Here is a 21,816-nt window from a genome sequence, read left to right as displayed (position 1 = left end):
CCGGGACAGCTGGGGTAGCTCGGGGCTTGGAGGGGTTTAGAGGGGGGTGTGAACCTGGACGGGAGCGAGGATAAGGAGAGAAGGTGAGGTGACAATCCGAGGCCAAAGGGTGCCGGAGCCGGGGTTCGGTTCAAATGCACCTCTACACTAAGCTTGCCCAGGGTGGGAAAAGGAAAGGACGGGATGTGGAAAATCACTGTCACCTCAGGCCAGGACCCCCGTTCTGGCCCGCTTGGGACACATCTTTCGATGTTTCCCCACAGATAAGGTCAGAGCCTCCCAGATCCTGCTGTCCCAACAGCTGCACCTCGCTCTTCGCTCCCGCCTCCACGCCCCCCCCCCCTTCCCCCCTTTCCCCTTGCTCCCTTCCTTGCTTCCCCAGTCTCCTCCCCCAGAGAGGGCTCTGAACCGTAAAGAGATGATACCACTGGACCTGGCGCTTTTCGCCGTTGCTGATTGACGGAAATTGCCCTCCGTCCGTCTTGAGACAGTACTGACATCCCGCTACGGGAAGATGGGGCAGGTGCTTCTCATCTGTCTCTGAGGCTAGAACATCACCGACGACGACTGCAATCAGGCCCGGCTGAGAATGAGCAGGACCGGCCAAGAGATTGGCATAGCTATTGCGGTTCCAGCGTGTTGCGTTGCGTGCGTGGCATTGTCGTTCTGGCCCCGGGTTGAGATTCCACTCTGCGTCTCAAAAAACCTCTCGTACAATGGCCGGCATCAATCATGCACGCACGGGAAACAAACTCCCCCGTCCCCCTGAATGGAATGAAACGCAAACTGCCTGTGCAGCTCGGCAGCCTTGACGGCCTGCAAGGGGTCCAATCTGGAATACCCAAAACGACAATTCGGATGCCTTTCCGGCTCGTCCACCTTGCCTCGTCATTCCATTCCTGGCCGCACTCTCCACGAAAAAGCACCCTATCGGCATCCCGCTTTGTTGCTCTGGTTCAGGTTAAGCCGTAACGCCGCGCAGCCCCTGGGTTCCTGTTCAGCCGGTGCTGAGCCCAGCTTCGTCCCGGTTCTCCGGTTGCTGCACCTTTACCCGCCACCCACGTCTGGCTTACTACGTGCTGCCTGGCAGAGGGTTGCCAACCACCAACGCCTCTTCACATGGTGCCTGTCGTAGTCTGTGGCCAGAGCCCGGCTCACGCAACCGGGTAGATGGCGGAGCTACTTGGGCCTAGAACAATCCACTCCCCTTTTCACATGGGAACGTCTTATCTTGCAGGCTTGGGTGAGATGACGATGGCAACGGGTTGACCAAATACGTCTCTTAGGTTCAGCCACAGCTTCTGGCCAGTCGAGCATTGCAAACCGTGCATCGCTCGGGTGTCTACGGGTACAGTACAGGGTGCCTGCCTGCCTGTTTTCCGTCTATAGTTGGACGTTTGCCAGACTTGGGTGCTCCCGTCATGGACGGATGTGTTCTCGGAAGCCGGTGCCCGCCGCGGAGGACCAATACTCCGTTACATATCTGCTCCAAGGCCAACTCCTTTCATGGCTATCACTCAGCTGCTACTGACGCGTCCGTTATCTGCAACCGCCTTGGCAGACGGCAAAATACTTGCACACGTTCTGATCGGCAATTGCGGTTTGCGAATCAGGTAGACTTCACCGAATATTCGTACACAGCGCCAGGGAAGCTGTGCGATGCCTGTTTCCCCGGACTCACACATGTATCGGGCAATCAACATCAAACGCGCGATAAGGTGTGCTCTCCCCCGCACTCTGGGCAAACTTGCAATTCACCCGTAGTAGGGAGCGTTGATGGGCATGGCGATCTGCGATATGCAGCAGCCATGCATTTGAGATCATTACATGCGATGATGTAGACACCCGCAGCCTGCTCTACGTGGCAAGAAGTCAAACGGCCTCGAATAAGAGCCTGTGGGCTTTATGGACACTGCCATAAGAACCACCCGCCGCATCTGCCGATCCGTCGCACCATGAATTCACCCGGAACATTGTCCCGTATTTAGCTTCCCTGGAGGCAGAGTAGCGCTGAGATGCAAGAAGGTTTGCGCAGGATAAACCCATCACTGCGCCAACAGCAGGGGGAAAGGTCGCGTTAATCATTCGAACGACGCCTATTCGGGGAGGGAAACGGACCCGAGGCAAAGAAGAAAATAAAATTGCACGGCTTGAATGGCGGGAGAAACCCTACTTAGATTCCCGGACCCCGATGCGGCTATTGCATTGTTACGAAGCAGGCAACTGGTTGGTTTCCAATCCCGCGGGTTACACGGCACGGAAATTGATCGGAAGGGACGGGTAGGACTCAGCTACGCCTCAGTCCAGGGATGGTCTAATTTTACCCTCAGCCAGCCATCGTCACACCGCGACCCTGCCTTGCTGACACGGGGTATGTCGGCCTGCATACCCCGTGTCGGCCTGCCTGTCACTTTGCCTACAACCACGGTACAAAACAAGTGCTCAGCCTGTTGGAGAGACTGGGAGACAACAGACGGGGTTTCTTACCCCGGCTTCCCTCTTGTTCGGTGTCCGACGTCAACATATCTCTTAACCAGATGAATTGGGAGAACTGCGTCACCGGAGGGATGAATGCAGCTGTTGATTGCCGATCCTATCGCTCCCTCTGGCGCAAGACACCAACTGTCCCAACAAGGTTGCATGAAAGCACGCCTTTCCCCCACAACCCCATAAAACGACGTCAAAAACGCACCTAAGATACCGGGGCACAGATTCGTGGGGCAGCTCGTGGGGGCTCGCCAACGTCGGCGCCCCAGCTTGCCCGAGTTGCCTGAAGAGAGGGTGTGCAGGGGAAATGGCTTATGCCGAGTAATAAAGGCGTTCGGAGACACCCACGTACTCTTTCGAGTTTTCGACAAGGGCATACCGCCTGTCAGCGACGGGCATGCTCGGCAATGGCATTTCAGCAACCCCTGATACCTGAGGGGATGGGTATGGCGTCACACCTTGAAGCGTTGGACTGCGCATCACCAATGCTCCTCAACTTGAAGCAAGTCAGAGGGGAGACATGATAGTTACTCATCCAACGAGCATAATCATGCGTCAAGCACGATTGGATAGACGTCCCATCCCCTATCTATCTTATTTGCTTACGCGCCGCGTCGATCCAGACCGTCACCATCAGGAACTGGCATTCAGTGCCCCCACACTGTCGTCGCCGAATGCGTCTGTCTGGCCTTTCTTCTCCCTCCAATCGCGACACATTGCGACACCCTCATCCAAGGCCGGGGATTTTGCCAAGCTCAGAGGGGGGAGGAGGGGAGGACTCAGCTGGCCATCCCGCCCGCGAGGTTGGCGCATGTGCTTCGCTGAGAGCGCATTTTAGCGCCATCACACCGTCTCCGTTTCCTGGGTCGGCATCAGGCGGAACGGTCAAGTGGGAAGAGGATCACTGCCTTTTTGTCTAAGCGCCCGCGAACATGTCTCAACTCTGAGATCTTGTTTCAACCAGCTCATCGAGCAAACAGGCACTGTGTCAACCAGGCAGGGCGACAATCACTCACCATGTCTGGCTATACGGTCTTTGAAGCCGCCATACGAGCGCCAGGCACCCCAAAAGCAAACTGGCCGTGCCACAAAGCGGCCATCCCAGGTTTTCCTCCAGACCTATGGTTGCGACTCGTCGTCAACCAGGCTGTCTTGGCAGCCAGACATCCCCGGCTTGTCTCGTCTCGTCTCTCTCCCGCGCCCGCCCTCGCTTCCGTCCTTCCCCGGAGGCACTGTCCGCCTTGACCAACATGATAGAAAACAAAGCCACAATGCACGACCCTTCGAGGCGGTCTCGCCCGCGTGCCCTGTCTCGAAAAGCAATTCATCTCAAACCTCTTCGAATCGGATCGCATTCCAATAGTGCCAAAAACGCCATGCCGCGCTCCCCAGAATCTACCAGTCCCCCGCACCCCCAGCTATTTGCGCCGTGGCTTCGGTGATCGAAATTCAAAAATTACCAGTCCCGCCCTTCAAGGTTGTACGTACCGAATCGTCCACGAGTGTGTATCTATGCACCCACCACACCCTCCCGCAGGCCGCCAGCGCGCGCCCGATTTGACTTGTCGCGTCGGGACGTTATGGCGGTGAGCAAGTTCCCCCCAAAGTACGTTAGGCAGGCAAACGGCGCATGCGTGGCCTCGTTCGTCTGTTGAGAGAGACACGCGCAGCAGACTCTCACACATTGAGGCAACCATCTTGAGGCGAGCAGCAGAGAGGTACACATCAGACGCCATTTGGCTACTCGGGCTCTCGTTTTTCACCCTTGACAGCGACGGGCGGAGGAGGTGCTCCCACTAGTGCCGCCCTCATCACCACGTTTCGCCCTGAATTCCGTGTACCAATCTTTGAGGGGCTGCTCAAAAGGACAGACATTTGCGGTGGCCATACGCCCCACGTCGCACCGCGTCCGAAACCATACTTGTAGGTCTGTTATACGACGTCAGCTGTGTTTCCCTGCCTTCCCTCATGAGAAGATGGGCTGGCATGCCAGCACCCGAAGAGTAAGCCACCATTGGCGCTCTCGCATGTGACGAGTCTTTGTAAAATGTGGCCTCACCACTAGGCCTCCCCCCCTCAAAGTGCTTCGCGAGGCGCCGCAGCAGCAGCGACAGGGAGAGGGTTTGACGGCGACATGTGCCTTGACTCACTTCTGAGTCCAACACCAGGGCTGCAGGCATTCAACGCCTCAGCCTTGAACCTGGGGAGGCGTAGGTAGTAGTTGGGCTGGGGACGTGGTCCGACAAAAGGGATGGGAAGGCTCGGAAAGAAAGCAGGTTCGGGTCGAGTGGAAATCTGGTGGCTGTTTTTCCAAGACACAGCCCAAAGTACTCGATCAGTTGAGTGCGTTCCTGGCCCAACTGCATTCTCGCCACCCAACTACCGAACCCACCATCCCTCCAGGTCCGAAAAGGGAGAGGGAGTGGGCAAAAAAAGTAAAGGCACGAAAAAAAAAGGCCACCATCCCCGGAAAAACTAACCCACACACCATTCCCCGCCATAACACGGGGAAAATAACAGTGCGATTTTCTGACTCATCATCGACCGATCTCCGTTCAAAACTGGGGAAGGTGACTGCCACTGCCCTTCCCGGGCCGGCCGTCGCACAGGGCCCCGGTGGCATGTCATTCTTGGCCGAGCTGGAGAGCTGGAATGCCAGTAACGATCCTAGGTAGCTGGACAGAATGCAAGAGGAATTGTGTACGAGTGACCGATGATGGACCTATTATGATGTCTGATAGGGGAAAAACTGAAAGGGTTTCCCCCCTTTTTCGAATTTTTATTTATTTTTATTAATCTTTTTACAGTCTTTTTGCTTCCCTGACACACTTCTGTACCCCACGAGAAAGGCATGTGTCAAAATCGGTGCCAACAATGCTCATTCCAGGGACGTGGTGGGGCAGGCTGTGATATCATCCCCTCGAGAAATACGTAATGCCGTCGTTCCAGACCTTTTTTTTTTTTTTTTTTCCTTTTCTCCCCGCCCCATCTTTGGAGGCGGAGGATGGGGGAGCGTCGGGAGGGCTGGAAGGGGCGAGGGATCCAGGGGAACTGACTCTTGCACGAATCCACTTGGGGGAGCATCATTCCCATCAGGTTTGGTCAAACCGAGAAGAGGAAGGAGGGAAAAACAAAAAGAAGGATGGCATCGACTCCCTTCCCTGCCCGATTCGGCCGGATATCCAGGGCGCAAACACACAAAAAGTGGCTCGGTTGCGTAGTTTGATGGGCAGAACGGCAGGATGGGTTCCTTTCTCTTCCCCTTTCCCCCCTTCCTATTCCAAGTTTGCCTGCGGCCGCCCACCCCATGGAGACTCCATGAGTCGTAGAGGGTTGTGACGATGGGCGGCGACGATAAGCACTCTGGGGGGGTGGTTTTCCGGGCGACTTTTTGGTGGGGAAGAGGTGGAGGGGGAGGGCCCGAGTGTACTAACTCAAGAGGATCGATAGATACCGGCAGGCAAGCCAAGTAGCAGATAGCGTGTCTAAGTAGTAGACATCACCGCCCATCCGCACTTACATGGAGAAGGATCGAAGGGGGTGTGTATATGTGCCATGTAAAATGCGAGTGCAGTGTGCGAGCGTGTGTGCGTGTGTGTTTTACCCACCCGCTTCAACCAGCCTCCCCAGCCCATGGAACGAAGACGGGGGTGGGGGAGTGCCAAGTGGCAGCTCGGCAGAAGAATAAAAAATAAAAATGAGATAGGGCCGAGAACGTCATTAAAGAAAGATAGGGCCGAGATGGGCTAAAGTGCGCAGGGAAGTGTAGTGTAGTGTAGTGTTGTAATGTGGTAGTGGCAGTAGTAGTAGCATGTATGAGAAAGACATGGAGAGAGAGAGACTCAGTGAGCCAGCCAGCCAGCCAGCCCATGCCAATGCCATCATGCCTTGCTGAGTGAGTTGTTCCCTCCCCTCCCTGGGGGGGGAAAAATAGCGGGATATGGCGGATCAAACCACTTTGAAGTGATTGTGCCCCCCCTCCCTGCCCCCTTCCCTCTGGGAAAAACAATCCTCCCCCCCCCAAAATGCCCCCCCTACTCACGATGATGCCCAAGAGAATAGTAGAACATGATAAGTTAAAGGAGAGAGAAAAAAAGGGGTGCTCTACCGCCTGCGTGGTCACGCCCAGTACGCGGGCCACCCGTCGTTTTTGTTCGGTTACCGCATTTGAAGGGGGGGGTGGTCATCACCGTATTGTCGCAAACGACATGATATATCAATAAACCCCCCCCAGGGCTGAATGGCGGCGGCGGCGGCTGCGGCAGTCAAGGGGACTGGAAGTGCGCGCAGATTACGTACCGCACCAGAGAGTGTGGGGGTGGAGGGAAACGTCCGCCACGTCCCCCCCAAAATCCGTTCTCCCTCTCCCACCCCCAATACAAACGGCCGTCTGGGCACGGGTCCGATCATCGGTCGGTTGTTGGGTGCGTGAGTGTGAGTGTGATTGTGAGTGTGTGGGCGCTTGTGTGAGTGGATTCTTGTCACACCACGACCGCAACTCTCACACATTGGGCATTAGAATTAGACACAGAACACGGATTCAGTCACGTTTGCCCAGGTCAGGAACTTTTATATGCGAGTGAAGTGGATCTCTTTGGATTCTCTTTCTCTCCCTCGAGTATCGAGTTTCGAGTTTCTCTTTCTAAGAACAGGTGGTAGGAAACAAACTTCGTCAAGCCAGCCAAGGCGGCGACGTAATCGTGGGAAACAGCCCAAACACCACATCAGCGCTATTCTCTGCGCTGGGGGTGGGAAAAGTCCCCACCCGTAAACCCGAGAGTCTCTCTCTTCTCGGGAGGCTCATGCACACCAGTGCCCCGCCCAAAATCCCGCCGTCTATAGGTTGATATCTTGATAAAAAAAAAAATCTCCCGTCGCCGATACAAACAGACCATGACACATTGAGAGAAAGGCGGGTTGACGACCCGCTAACGTTCTCATACACACACTCACAAATCCCCTATCCTTCACACCCGTCAAGAAAGAAAAGAGAAAACACACAAGGAAAAATTGTTTGCTTTTCGTTGGAAGTGAGAGGAGTCGTGAATCCAATCTCGGTTTGTTCATCCGTCGATGGAGGAGAGTCTATAAGTTTGAGTGTAGCCGCCGCCGTAAAGGGGGAGACCCATCGATTCTTTGGTTGTGTTGTTTCGTCATTAGGTAAAGAAGTCGTGGTCGGCCACCTTTGCCAATTCCAAGTACCCAAAACGCCATAATTCTTCTATCCCGTCTATTGCCCAGGTCGTCAAGTCATGCCACTTTAGAGTGCGTACCCGTTACATCCGATCCATGAGGTCGCCACCGGCAACGCTGCCAGTGGTGGAACTCCTGCCGCTTTGGAAGCCGTCGTTGCCATCCAGGAGCTGGTGGACGCCGATCTTGGGGACGGGGAGTTTCCTGCTGGCATCTGGCCGGCTGATGATGTCGGTCAGGGAAGCCCCGTTGCGCGTGGGAGTTCCGGCGCTGGTGGGGGCGGGAGGGGGCGGCAGGTAGGGGGTCTCCAGGTGAGGCTCGAGAGGAGCCAGAGCCGGGGGGGCCGCGTGCTGCAGAGACAGGTTGCGGAGGGACGGCAGCTCGTAGCCCATGGGCCTGAGTCTGGGCGAGTGGGCGGGGGTGGCGATGGGGGTGTGGTCCGGAGTGGGCGACAGAGAGTCGTGAGAAAAGGTAGGAGAGGAGGGTGCCGTGGAGTTGGGCGAGTTGGGACGAGATCGCTTGGCATGACGAGAGCCAGAGTAGTGGTCATCGTTGTGCTCATCGTTGGAGTGCGATCTCGACATGTGGTAAGCTGAGAGCGAGGGGAGGTGGCCTCGCGAGTTGTGCAGGCTGTGGGAGTAGTAGGGGTGGTGCCTGGCAGAAGAGCCGTGGAAAGGCGGCGCGGTGAGCGTCTCACGCTCGACCTGGTTGGCGGCCTTTGCCAGGATGGAGATGTCCATGTTGGAGTTGCCCTGGGGCTGGCGTCCATAGGGGCCAAGCGGGTGGGCAGGCAGGACATACTGGGAGAAGGAATGCGGGGGAGAGACATTGGGTGAGGACAGGCTCGAAGTCGGCGCAGATCGAATCGACTTGGGAGCCGGGGGAGGAGCCATCATGCCATCCTGAGGCATGTGTGACTGAGGACCCGAGTTGTACTGGTTCTTGCCTCTCCTTGAGTTGGGGTTGCTGTGTATCCTCGAGTGGCGGGTGAGTTCGTCAGAGCGGGAGAACTTCTTGCTGCATCCAGGATACTGGCAGGCGTGAGGCTTCTCTCCCGTGTGAGTGCGGATGTGTCTCGTCTGGTGCTCAAGGCGGTGGAAGGCCTTGTCGCACAAGGGGCACTTGTAGGGGCGAGGCAGCTCGTTGGGGTTCTCGACGGTCTGGCCGGGGAGAGGACCCTTGGGCTTCAGCTCGTTGAGCTGCCCCAGCCTCGTGGTCTCCATGGCGTCGCCAGAGATCATGTTATCGCTCTTATCGGGGTTGAGTAAACTTGAAAAGTTGAAAGGAGACGATTGTGTCTGTTGCATGTGATCGCCCATTGGCCCAGATGATGCTGAGCTGGGCGCTTGGAAGGCCGTTGAACCCTTTTTCTTCTTCTTTCCTTTCCAGTAGTAGTCGACTTTTGTCAGAGTTGAAGAACCGGCTCGACTTGTGAGAGTACGGTTCAGGGTGATGTGTTGCGGTAGGTGGTGGTCTGGAGAAGTCGAGTGCGGGTGGGTGTGGGTGTTGGCTAATATATAAGTTTGTGCGAGTCGAGTAGTTGCTGGGTGGGTGTGAAAGCTTTGGCGTTTTTTTTTCCTGATGGGGGGGACTGAGGGGTGGCCCGGGGAAGTTGCTGATCCGCGAGGGATGACAGAGAGTTGGCGTAACAATTTTTTATTTTCCAAAAGAAGGAACAGAGCAAAGACGGGGAGGGGGGAGGCAGGACGGGGCGGTAGTTTTAAATGGGCAGAAGAGGGTAGAGGGTGCAGATTAGACAGAGAGGAAGGTAAGAGAGAGAGAGCAAGGCGGGAGAAGAGAGCGAGGAGGGTGTGGATGTGTGGACGGTGTGGATGGGGAAGAAAAGGAACATGTAGGGAAGACAAGGAAGGTAAGGCAAGGGAAGGGAGGGTGTGGATAGTTTCTCTCACTTGGCCTGGTCTGGTCGGGTCCCCGTCCCTGTTCCTCCTCCTGGACCTGGTCCCGGCTCCTGGCTCCTTGTGTGAGAGTTATCCAGCGCTGGTGCCGTTTCCTTTTTTTTTTTTTTTATCCTTTCGGTTTTTTTCTCCCTCGCCCTTGCCTTGCTCCAGGGCTACCTTAGTGTCCCTGTGCATTTTTCGCTTGTGCTTCTGGGGCCCTTCTGGAGAGACCGGGGCACCCCCCCCCCCCCCCCCCCCCAAAGTTACCTAACGGAGGGTAATGTGTGAGGAGGGACTAGGAGAACGGGTCCACGACGCAATACGGATACCCGTGGAAGGTACATGGAGAATGGAGGGTACCTGGGAGAGACGGTCTTGATGCGGGTGCGAATGCGGGACCCCCATGGCTTCCCCCCATATCCCATTTCCAGCGTCAAGCCCGCCAGCCAGCCAGCACAAGCACAAGCGCAAGCCGCACACCACACTAGCTGCGGCAGTACTCCGTGAGGCGGAATTCAGAGTAGGCACCTATCTACCCACCTACCTGGCCTTCTCTTTGGACCGCATTTGCACCCGCATCAGCATCAGCGGCAGCACACCAAACCAGACAGGGCTGTGGGAGGCTTGGTATGTAAGGCACAAACGGACATAGGCGAGACGGCCATGACTGGGCCAGATACGTCGTGGACGGACGGCATCCGTTACGGGGCGGCCAGAGGTCGGGGCCACTCACGGTAGCAGGTAGCGATGGCTGTTTTACGTGTACGAGGTGGCAGCGCCTGTGAAAGAAACAAGACCGGGTATGTGAGAGGTGGGAGAAATGTGATAGGGCCCTGTAGTGTAGCCCTTGGACGAGCCGCAGCCAGAGAGAGAGAAAGAGAGACCCCGTCCCAGCGAGAAGACGCCGAAGAAGACGACGACAACGACGATGTCCAGCAGGGAACATGTGGGTGGGATGGGGGCGTGTGGAAGATGACTGACTCTGTGGAGCGGGCGAAAGGGGGAAGAGGGGGGGTACACCTCGGAAGAGAAGGGGGGCGTGTGAGAAGGGGGGTTTAGCCTCCTCTCCCCACTATTCCCTTCCCCACTCCAAAAAAGCCAAGAGGACGTGCTCTGAGCTCCCGGAGAGATCGGTACGTATCCTCTCTTCGTTCCTTTTTATTTTTATTTTATTTCTTGTGCCCTTCCTGGACGGCAATGTACCCGTGTACCTCAGGCAAGGTACGCGCACTGCCAGATACCAAGCTGCCTTTGCGACAGGCTGGGGAAACTGGGACCTGCCTCCTGGGCGGATCTTCCGTACAGATATGCTAATCATTAGCTTCTGCTTTGTGCTGTGCCCCTACTTTGCCCTGCTTTGCTCTGCTCTGCTCCGCTGGCATCATCGGAGCAGGCATCTGTCGGGTTGCAAAGCACCACCAGCTGTATCAGCAGGACGGAACGACACCGCCTCGCCAGCAAGCAGTGGGCAACCTCTATACTGCCCACTCAGTCATCGTGCACTATTACACCATCGTCCCGTACCCCGAGGCATAGGGATCCTTCCTTATCCTCGAAATTCTCTGTCATGCTGGCCCTGTGGCCCGCCTGCCTCTGGCGACGTGGTGGTGGGAATGGGAATGGGAATGCCTGGCCTTCCTCGCCCTGTCCATGGTGATTTCTCGGCCTCATTCGCAATATTGCTATCCACCCCTCAACAGCAGTATCCGCACTACGCATCGTATCGTATCGTATCGCCGCCGCTATTCCCGCTCCAAATGGTTTTTCCCTCTCATCTATACTCGAGTCAAATTTCCCCTTCGCGGACCACAGCTCGGCCTACTACCGACACGTGCCTCTTACTTGCGGTACCGTCCCCTCGCTACGGCGGTAGATAATATACAAGGCCCTTGTGCCAACGTGGGAGCTACTCAACAACCTTGCCTCCACGCCTCCCATCCCATCCCATTCCATCCCCCGTCCCCCATCCCGCTTTCCTTTCCCCAGGCCGCCGAGATTAGCCCCCTCCAGCCTGGTCCTAGCTGTGGTGTACCTACTCTTGCGACCCTGACTGTACTTGTGCGGGCGGCCGGACGCGGGGGCGGTGAGGCGATGGAAATGGTGGCTTAGTCGTGATAACGCCAAGCTTGTGCCACCGTCTCATCGTCTGATTGGTCCGCCGAGACCTGGAGAAGCTATCCCGGTTAGGGAGAGAGAGACGGGCGGACGAAAGAAAAGAAAAGGCAGAAGGAAAATGAAATAAATAAAAAATAAAACAATTAGGGGCCCCTCGTCACGCAATGCGCCGCCCATTCGCCTCGCCCATGGCACAATCCTGTCCGACCCTCCCCTCATCGCTAGATTTTACCCCGTAGAATGGGGGTCGAACCTTGATCCGCGGGAGCCTGCATTTATTGACAAAAGGAAATCTGGGGAGGCGTCCACTTCCTCTCTCCATGGGGAACCCCAATCATGCCCTCATCTCACGAGCATCAGCTGAGGAGAGGATACCGGCATTCATTCGCCTCAATCCGACTCTGGTACCGTCCATGCCACTTGCCGCGTGCCCAGTCTTGGGCCGTATCATGGGTATGGGCATGGCGAAGCGCATACAGACAGGGCCCAATAGGCTGAGTGAGTCTATGCCATCATCTCTCGCCAAAGCCACTCCCTGTGCATCCTCGCCGGAGGTTGCGGTTGGTTCCCAGGCGATGAGAGACCTATCTTTGTGTCGGCCGTATCACAGGGCACAAGACAGCCTGTCCGAGCTGACCCGGCGCCGCAATCCGACTTCCTCAGCTCGCGATGAGATGAGGTCGGGGCTGTGACCCCGCGGGTGGGGGGCACCCTCGCTTCCTCCGTCGCTTGTCATTCTTCCAGTGACAATGACGAACAAGAGGCTCGTCAAATGGGATGGGGGTTCCAAGACGCCTTGCCCCTCAGCCTGCTACAAGTCCAGATCAACCCCCTTCTCCTTTTTCTTTTGATTTCTGTCATTGTTGTTGCTGTTGGGGGAAGGGGGGCAGAGGATTGGCGCCGCTACTCTCCACCGTGTCCGTTCCGTATACCAAGCAAAACCATCGCACGAGCAGCTCATTTGAAGCGCGACTTTCTTGCCGGTCTTTTACGAGCGTCCATGGAACACTGTTCCAAGCCTTTTTTCTCGTCAAGTCCGGGCTCCACCGGGGGGTGTGGGGGCGCCGCTCTGTCAAGTGCGTTTAGCTCCCCTCGTTCGAGATAAGAGTGTTGGAGCGGTACCGGATCCCGACCAGCAGAAGTGTGCCATCGTCAATGGTTTTCCGCTCCGAGAGCGTCGGACCACGACGTATCCATCACCAGACACCCCCCTAAGGCAAGACCCTTCACGCATATTGATCAGCTTCGCGCTTCCCTCACCGCAACATCACCAGGGGCTTGTATCATCAGGGCTGCCTAACCTCACCCTCAACTTCGCAGCCTGCCCAGTAGAAAAACGAGGCCAGCGACGACAGCAACGTCGCCCCGGTGAGACTCTTGGCCTTGTGCCCTTCTGTGCGAGAGAGTGTGTGTGCCTGTTTGAGTTTGTTCTGTCTTGTCTGGTCTGTCGCGACTCCACTGCGCGATAAGCGCGAGAAAAGGACCTTGTTGCAGATGAGTCAAATTTCCGCATCGTGACTTCTTCAGCGCTCGTCAGCTTGAGGCCATACTACGTGATCCGCAACAGATAAGCCGTAAAAGCCGCGTGAGCTGAATCCTGGGGTGGGCTCCTCCCTCTGCCCCCCTCGGGTCGGATTCGCACACACCCTACCCTGTGTATTCGCGACCAGGCACAGCCGCACAGGGTTTGCTGGGCGCGCTTTCTGTGATTCGGTGGCCCTCGGTAGTCGCTGGCCGAGGGCAAACGGCGCCTCTGACCCTCGGCTCGCCTCTCCGTCCGCGGATTACCCACGAAATCTCCCAGCACGTTGCGTTGGGCTGGCCACCGTGATCCACGCTCACCGGGCCGGCGGCAGCGCGTTCGCTGAGTCTCGGAACCTTGTCGGGATGGAAGGGAGTCTCTTCCTGTCTCTCTCCCTCTCCCTTGCTTTGACGGGTTTGGTTGTCTCTTCCGGTCATGCGGACATGTCCAACGCCGCAGACATTTCGAGATTCGCTCCGCCAGCGCAATGGTGGTGGTTTTCCCACCGTTTGCGGCGGATAGGCGGGAACACATCCTCCGGGGGGTGATTGAAGAGGCGTCGGCCTCCCACGGCTCAGTTTCTTTGGGTGTTGGGCAGAGTGGCAGGGTTGTCTTGTTGCGAAGGATCTTGGATGATTGCGAGAGAGAGCAAGGACCCCTCATTCGCCCAAAGGAGAGATGCCCCCATGATCCAAACGGGACAGAACGTGGGGGCTTGGGGGGGTCGCTTTGCATCCTCTCTCTCACCACCATGCACGGCTTTCCGTCCTGGCATATCGCCATCGAGCGCCCTCCTGCCACACAACTGCCCTCTCATTGGTGTCGAGAGAATCAGGGTCTCCCCCAGCGGCGCCACCTCCTCTGTTGCGTTCTCTAGCGCCAGGTCCGCAGTCGCACATTGTGTTCCCAGCCGGGCCAGATAGCCCGCCCCCTTCACCCAACTGCCATTTCCATTCCCGACCTGCCTTCCAGGTACAGTCGATCCCCCGAAGTGCCATGCGCGCTAAGCTTCATTTAGAATTCCTGGGGGAGGCGGCCCCTCGATAACCCTGTCCCAAGATTTGGGGAACCGCAAGATCTCTCATCATCCCCCAGACTTTCCCCCTCCGCAACCGAGCCGCTTGGCCTCTCTCGGACGGGGTGCTCCGGGCCAAGGGCACTAAACTCTTGCGTAACTCTCTTAAAATTCACCAATGCTCATGCTGGATAGCACACGAAGCTCGTCGTGAGATTGGAACGAGTCAGTCCTGCTTTGGTCGTGCGACGCTTGGGGCATCGGAGGACTCTTGATGGCATGTGGCGACAGAATGAGGTGATGCAGCGGCTGAAGCTGGCTGTCGGCGCGCAAAACAGATAGTGCCTGATGGGGCCGCCGCCGCCGCCTTGATTGATACCTTGTTTTCCGGATTTGTCAAGCTGCTACAACGTCCCGATAATGGCTAGAAGGCGACGCCTAAAGATGAAAGATCTGACCAATCTATTCCTCCGCTACACGCACCTGTCTCCCGCCCCCGGGTTTCTTCCCGCCCCGATCTGGCTGGCTGGCACGTCTGATTGCTGCGCTACCCGCACCTCCAGGGATGCACTTAATCCTAACCGCCAGCGACCTTCAGGCTCGCCAAAGCCAAGCCATCTATCACCAACCGGCCAAGAAACTCGCACATGAAAGACTGACCCCGTTCATTTTAACCAAGGTGCGGTGCAGTCTCGGCGGGCCAAAGGGGACTGCCACTCTCGCTGCGCGGGCGGCGCTGGTGGCTATCGATCGAGGACGAAAATGCCGCCCGGTTCTGCCGTCTGTTCGTGTCAATCTATTTAGTTCGTGTATCAGCTTCAGCTTGCATCGCGCATTCGAGCGCCATCGTTCCTCTTCTTGTCTAGCTTCCGGCCGCTCAGCCCAAGAGCCCACAGACAGTTTTTTCCAATTCCGTCCATGCCAAGGCCTAGCCGGACTATGGCTGGACGACCGGGCAGCCGTTTGTTCGTTTCGCGGGTTTTTACCTCCTGGAGCACATCGCCGAGAATAGCCCGTAGCCACCAACTCGAGCAATCACGCCCGATTGAGGCGCCTTGCTCCTCGCTCTCCCGCCTGTCGCCCTCCAGAGGCTGGCAGTGGTTCGGTGGGAGCTGTGTACAAGTCACGAGTTTATGCCTGCCCGTCTTCCCTAACCCGCGGGAATGCAATTGCAAAGCCGGGGAATCACGCGCTCGTCGCATCACACGAGCATTGGCATTGGCATTGGCGGGGGGGAAATAAAATGAGCGAGCCGCAAAGCTGTCAATGGCAAAACGAAAAAAATTGCCCTCGAAATTTCCGACGGATTTCGCGGGAACGGGAGCAACGATGATCTTGCATAATCCCGTACCTACCTACCATGATGTGTGGGGGGAGGAAGGCCCCCGACAGGCCGCCGCGTTTCCCCCGATGCCATATCGACAGCGGCAGCAATGCATGGTGGTGTGTGCGCGCTCTGAGTGAGAGCTTCATAGACGGTCGCGCTTGTTTTTCGTGTCCAGCTCTCCGCCTCCAGGGAGACGGACAGCCATGCATGCATATGGTGTTGTTTGCGCGCCAGCGAGCGGAGAGAACACCGCGGTCCGGTGCTGTTTCCAGGGCCGTCTCACCTCTCCTCCGTCCCCCAGAGTATCTGTAGGGCGTTTCTGCATTGTCTTGGTAGCCCCCTAAACTTATCTAGCTAGGCCGGCCCGAGTTGATGGTGGTTGAGAGAGATAAGAGTTTTTATTTTATTTTTTTGACATTCTGAGAGTCTGGAATCTGTGGCCATGAACTCAATGAACGCCTCTATCAGGCAGTGTCAAGGGCAACTAGCTGAGACTTCCCAATCCCCCCCCCTCCCCTATCAGCGGGCGCGCATCATCGCCGCTCAGTCTCTCGCGTAAACTGTGGACTGCCGTGGCCGTTCTTCCTCAGAGAGTCGATTACGAAACCCATCCAGCACGAGTCAGTCCCTGGTTCGACGGTCCAACGGAAATGAACCGAGCTCTTCGGTGACAGACTGGATCTACCCATGCTTCCCCAGACTTCCCTCTACTTCTTCCAAGTATCCCCGCAACGTCCCTCGGGAGGCCAAGACGGTAGCTCGACAGGCTAGGAGGGAAGGGTCCCAGCCGTAATCATGTTATCTGGCTTGGGTGAAGATTAACCCGAGTCTCCTTGTTTGGGTACAACTGTGGTTGAAACCAGCTTCCTGAAAAAGGCGACGCCTGGGGGGCGTGGGAATGGACCGGGGATGGCGTTTTACGGGGGGACGATACAGAGGATGCAGATAGGATGTGGGGAGAGCGTCAGAGCCACGCCCCCGAGGTGTGAGGACACGGCAGTGGTGTGCTTTTATTGCTCCGAGTCCCAGTTTTCTGAGGGAGGTTGAGATCCCGAGATTCCCCGACAAGCACAAGCAAGCAAGCAAGCAAGCCAGCTGCTCTGAACATATGTTTGGTCAAAGCTGGCGGTATGTGAGTGGCGCCTGTGAAATCTCTGTCGCGTCCTGGTAGCCTCAGGCGAGACGCAAACAGAAGAATGGATGGCGCTGGGGAGACTCGTTTCTCAGACGGCCACCGCTCCGTCGCTGAAATTCGTGCCGTCGCAAGCTTTGAGTTTTGGAACGAGTGCCCCTCGTTCCTATCACATGTGAAATGCCCAAAGGCAGAAAGGGGGGGTACCCTCAAGGGGGGGTAATCGGCCCCTTTCCCCCGAAGAGCAAAACTCTAGGGATGATGTCAGCGGTGAAGCTTGGGGAAGCGCAATCAGCATTTGGAGAAGCCGCAACGACGTTTTTCCACATGAAAATGCTGGGGAAGCGCGTACCTTGCATCGCCGCACATGGATGCGGTCGCCAGAAGGTCTGGCCAGAACGGCCGGGCAGTCTTCAGAGTTCTTCGCCCTGACGCTCTGGTTAACCGCACCTGTGAGCGCGCGATTTCCGGCAGTTTGAAGCGCCGCAAATTGCTGGCCCGAGTCCCGATATCAGCTCCCCACACAATCAGTGGGACGACTACACGGATGAGAGTAACTCCGCTTTGCCCTCCGCGTTATCAACCCCAGGTCAGTGGCCCCCCCCCCAAAGGCCACCAAGGGGGTTTATTGGCAATTCCCCCCAGTTCCTGAGATGAAAGACATGCGCCCAGTGCCCAGGCTAGGGATTCAGGATTCACTGCCTCTCTGGGTGTCACCAGATGATAACGTGATTCCGTCGACCCGAGCTCGGATCTCGGGATGGAGGATTCAAGACTCTGGCCACCGTTCCCATCTGTGGATGCAATGGTCGAGAACCGGCGTGTAATCGTGGCACGCCGTCTCCGAACCATTACGCCCGAAAAGGCATGTTCGTCAGGGAGACCCTTGGATGCGCTCCTGTTGAGGACTTGAGGCTCAGCACTCTAGGGCGAGTGTTGGCCGCAGAGGTACGCACGTGCAGGGCGACTCAGTCCCTCGCTGTCGGGTAGGACACATTTTTGATCTTCGCAAGGATCTTGCTGTGCATTCATGTCAAAGACTGGCCGCCTATTGTGGAGTAGATAACCACCGTCCCGATTTCCGAGCCGACGAGTGGTGCCCCTCCTCCAAGACAGGTCATGCTGGCTTTCAAATTTGCTCTCAACCTCCCAGGCTGTGAGTGAGTTGAGGGGACGTCCTGGATCCCATGGGGAGACCCCAAGATCAATTACTTGCTCAATCTAGGCATCCCGAACCCCCGCAGGGCCCCACGCGGGATCATGCCGTAAGTGTTGTAGACTACTATGTGTTGGCGTTGGTGAGCATGATCAAAGCATCCAGCCTCGTCTCTCATTGGAGGCAACTCTCGGCGAAATTGTGGTCGGTTGCAAATGTAAACTATCCAAGGCCTGTCAACTGCACTCTGTTCGACCCCAGCCGCAATGCTTGCTGGCAACAGGGTTTGTTTGATTTGTGTCCAGAGCTGTTACCACATCTTCGTGGAGCTGCTGATGAAACCGCGGATGAGAACGGTCAAGCGTTTGCAAGCATACGAGGAACAGCGGCGAGCACAAGGTCTGAGAGCTCGAGGCCGTCGAGTTGACTGTGGGGTTGCAGAAGCTATGAAACTGGAGAGGCCCTAGAATGTTCCGGTTTGACATGGAAATAGACTTGCAAACCGATCTATGGTGAAATAGGGGGGGTTGCGTCTGCAAGACGGCCGCGCTCGAGCAAACGGCCCCTACGGCCACGATCCACTAGTTGAGCCGGGGATGTTGCCGCGGTGCTGACATTTCCTGTCGTCCGAATATGTATCAAAGACTCCGAAAATCCTCCTGGAGTATCCAGGAGGTCGGTACCGGAAGGCTTGAATAACTGAGACATTGCCGGCTTATCTGGCGTGGCATGGATAGAGTGTTCCAACCAGACAGGCCGTATCAATGGACAACTGAGGCCAAGAGTTTTGCGGAGTAGGAGGAGGTTTCAACCAAGAGGATTGCAATAGGCTCTTCGACTGCAGCTTTTGGATCCGGCCGCAAACACCTCGTTATGGATTAAGCTCCGGTTTCGAGGTTGAAAGCCGTTTCTTTTGCGACACACAGCTATTCGGGTTTGGCCACGGCTTTAGCATTGTGCCCGTATGAATTACACAAGTCTTTGTGCCGTTTTTCTTGGTACATTGATATTTGAATGCATGAAGCCGTGTTTAGTGTCCAAGACTAGAAGGATACGAGAACTGAGGCATCGGGACGGTTGATCTTGTTCGTGTTCTTCCAAAAGGCAGCCGCCAACATGCAGAATCCCGTTCCAAAGCCACACCTTCCTCTCTCACCAATAACAGTTCACTTGTGGCTGGTGACCTCGTGTGGGGTAGGGTACGTGTGAGAATGGGGTCACGCGTACTGTGCGCCTCCTCCAACTTCACGACGTTCGCCTCTCTGAAGCTGAGCAGAATCCACGGAGTTGCTGACAACGACTACCGGTCTGAAATGCTACATTCTAGCAATGGAGAGATACCACTCTGTCCACGAGGAGGATATTTCCAGCTTTGACCTCCCCTCAACACGTACGTATGTCACCGTCCAACAGAGAGCACCACCACCTCATTGACTGGAACCAGACCGACTACCGACTGTGTCCGCCGCTCAGGCACTGGAAGAATTGGAAAACGATGTCGCCCGTCACATTTCTACAGGTCTTTTTCGCCTAGACCAGGCTCTCTCCTCTCCTCTCCCTCTCGAGCAGTCCGCCTTGACGCGCGGAGGTATTCAAAGGGGCCAGGTATCCGAGATATGGGGACCGCCTGGCTCGGGCAAGACAGCTCTAGGGTAAGGTGCCAGTATCCCAATCTAAGCCCTGCAAAAGACATCAAAGGTTAACAGTGCAACAAGCATTCAGCTTGTCGCAAATGCGTTGGGTGAGGGGCATGGCGCCGTGTGGGTAGGTCGGTTCATCTGAGACTGCAACGCGCTGGAAGAGAGAACGCCGAGGCTGATGCGTTTCCCCCCAAAAGACTGCGCCTACTCTGTCTGCGGCCAACGACTTGCCGCGGTGATTGAAGAAGTGCAAAAGGCGCGGCCGTCTACGGAAGAACAGCCAGCAAAGACGGACAGTGATAATTTCGCACACTATAGCTGCCCAACTCTACCTCATCTAGTCGCGCTATTATGCCGTCCGGCCGCAGCGACCGTGCCAGCCAATACGGCCCTGGTCGTCATAGACTCTTTATCAAGCCTGGTAAACCACGCTTTTCCCAAGGCGCCCGACGGCAGAAAGGGACTGCCACCAGGGAAAGGTTGGCAGCGCTATCTAAGATTATGGGGCATCTACTAACAGCATGCAGGTCCAGGTTTGTCGGCGAAGCGGCTGCAGGCTTTGCAGTACATCGCCAGCGCGCTCCAAAAGCTGGCTGCAACGCGGGACTGCGCCGTCGTCGTCCTGTCGCAATGCGCAACCAAGATGCAGTCTGAGCGGAGCGCGACTCTGATCCCATCCATTAACGCTGGTGTTTGGGAGCAGGGTATATCGACACGGCTCGTGCTGTTCAGGGACTGGGTCTGGAAGGATGAGCGACCGTCGACCGTGTCCTTCGCCGGCGTGCAGAAGGCAAACGGCAGGGCCGGGTCGGACATGATGCAGAATGCGGCAGCATTCAGAGTTGAAGCGGTCAGTACTTCTGTTGGGGCAGTCACGGATCCGGCATGATTTCGCAAAAGCGGAGTCTCCAGGAAAAGGGAGACAGGATGGATTGCTGACAAGGCACGTTATCGTGACAGACGGGCGTGATTGGTGTGCACTACGACACTAGCCAGCCATCGGTGCTGCTATCGACGACTCCACGGGCGAAACGCAAGCTGGCAGAGGCTTGTCTGGAAGTACCCGACAGCGACGAGGACGATGAGGAGTACGGGTGGGTTCAAGAAGACGACGCGGCTCTTCCCGGGATGCCACCGCAGTGGCAGGGTAGCGAGGACCTTCTCCTGGGCACGCAGGCCGAGAGCGAAGATGACGGCGATGGCGGAGGCGGCGGCGATGATGATGACAAGGACGACGGGGAGCAAGGAGTGGAGGAGGCAGCGGCTAGCGGCCGAGATAACGACGAATTGGCCGAGTAGCAGGAAGCAGGGCGAGGGAGGAAAAATTCCGGGCCAGAGGCCGGAGCTTGGCCGACGGATAGGACGAGCATGAATCGATAATACGGCAATGGCCCTCTCTTGGCCCCCTTTGTGGCCCTGGCAAAACCAGCCCCAGACTTGACGAGATTCAGAGGTGGCAGAGATTTTCCAGCCAGGAGCCAACTCCGACACTGACTGGAGTGCGAGCGTGAGGCGGGAGAAGGGGGGAAAAACTAGATCAACTCCACCAAATATCACGGCCGACCCGCCAGGGATAGAGATTCAGCGGTTAAGGACCGATAAGAAGCAGCGGTCGGTCAAGGCCCGGCTCCACCCTGAGCATGAAATTTCATCGTCACCATCGGCCAAATGTCGGCTTGACGCGGACCGCCTGGAAGCACCAGCTCAGGTCGAGAAGGGTAAAGAGACTCTGAGAGAGGCCGTGGCTCCCCCGGGGCCCCGGCCCCAACCTGTTTGGGGGTCCCACTTCTTGGTCAGCAAAAGTACAGTGGCTGGTGCTGACACGACACGCTGCGGGTGCGGTGCTGCAGGCAGTGTGCTGAGGATGAGCTGGTGGGAGGGGAGAGGGAGGCAAGGAGGGCGACAGGTGCGCATGTGTGTGCGTGCGTGCGTGCGTGTGTTGTCGTTTTGAGCCGGGCAAGTCCGGATGCGGCTGGAGGGCCCCTCGCCCGCTCACCTTACGGGGAAAGGGAAGAGTAAAAAAAAAAAAAAAAAAAAAAGGACCGTGATGGCTGAGGCGAGTGGGTGAGTTGGGTGGAGGAGCCATCGAGGAGGCGCTTTCTGGGATGGGGACAGGCAGGTTTGCTGGGGAGCAGCGGGTTTTCGTGGGGAAATCCTTTTCTTCGGCCCCGTTTGTTCTGGAAGGAAAAAATGGCGTCAGATCGAGGGGCCCCACCCACGGGCGGTGGATGGTGTGCTGCAATTGGGGCGCCCCAAGGCCTCTGCCAGGTTCAGCAACGCGCCAAGCGCTCCCCCAAGGGCCCCGAGGGAGCTCCTCCATGCCAGGGACAG

The 21,816-nt window shown here is 56.9% G+C and overlaps 3 protein-coding genes across 3 annotated transcripts; 2 read left to right on the top strand and 1 right to left on the bottom strand.

The window, feature by feature from the left end:
- Positions 1 to 7,763: 7,763 nt before the first annotated feature.
- EsH8_IX_000555 (carbon catabolite repression regulator) lies at positions 7,764 to 8,999 on the bottom strand (the record flags this gene model as incomplete). The annotated part of the gene is made up of 1 exon (XM_083266891.1): positions 7,764 to 8,999. One exon carries the CDS (start codon positions 8,997 to 8,999, stop codon positions 7,764 to 7,766), a length of 1,236 nt encoding a protein of 411 aa, XP_083130456.1.
- A 10,175-nt stretch (positions 9,000 to 19,174) lies between these two features.
- Positions 19,175 to 19,627, top strand: EsH8_IX_000554 (uncharacterized protein; the record flags this gene model as incomplete). The annotated part of the gene is made up of 3 exons (XM_083266890.1): positions 19,175 to 19,235; positions 19,290 to 19,497; positions 19,561 to 19,627. 3 exons carry the CDS (start codon positions 19,175 to 19,177, stop codon positions 19,625 to 19,627), a joined length of 336 nt encoding a protein of 111 aa, XP_083130455.1.
- A 36-nt stretch (positions 19,628 to 19,663) lies between these two features.
- EsH8_IX_000553 (uncharacterized protein) lies at positions 19,664 to 20,784 on the top strand (the record flags this gene model as incomplete). The annotated part of the gene is made up of 3 exons (XM_083266889.1): positions 19,664 to 19,964; positions 20,013 to 20,335; positions 20,446 to 20,784. The coding sequence occupies 3 exons, from the start codon at positions 19,664 to 19,666 to the stop codon at positions 20,782 to 20,784; spliced, it is 963 nt and encodes a 320-aa protein (XP_083130454.1).
- Between the last annotated feature and the right edge of the window lie 1,032 nt (positions 20,785 to 21,816).

This window comes from Colletotrichum jinshuiense, chromosome 9 (assembly GCF_051148585.1).
Source record: "Colletotrichum jinshuiense chromosome 9, complete sequence".
In the NCBI taxonomy this organism is placed as follows: Eukaryota; Fungi; Ascomycota; class Sordariomycetes; order Glomerellales; family Glomerellaceae; genus Colletotrichum; species Colletotrichum jinshuiense.
The sequence above is the reverse complement of the archived record's forward strand: the minus strand, read 5'-3'. Positions and strand labels throughout refer to the sequence as shown.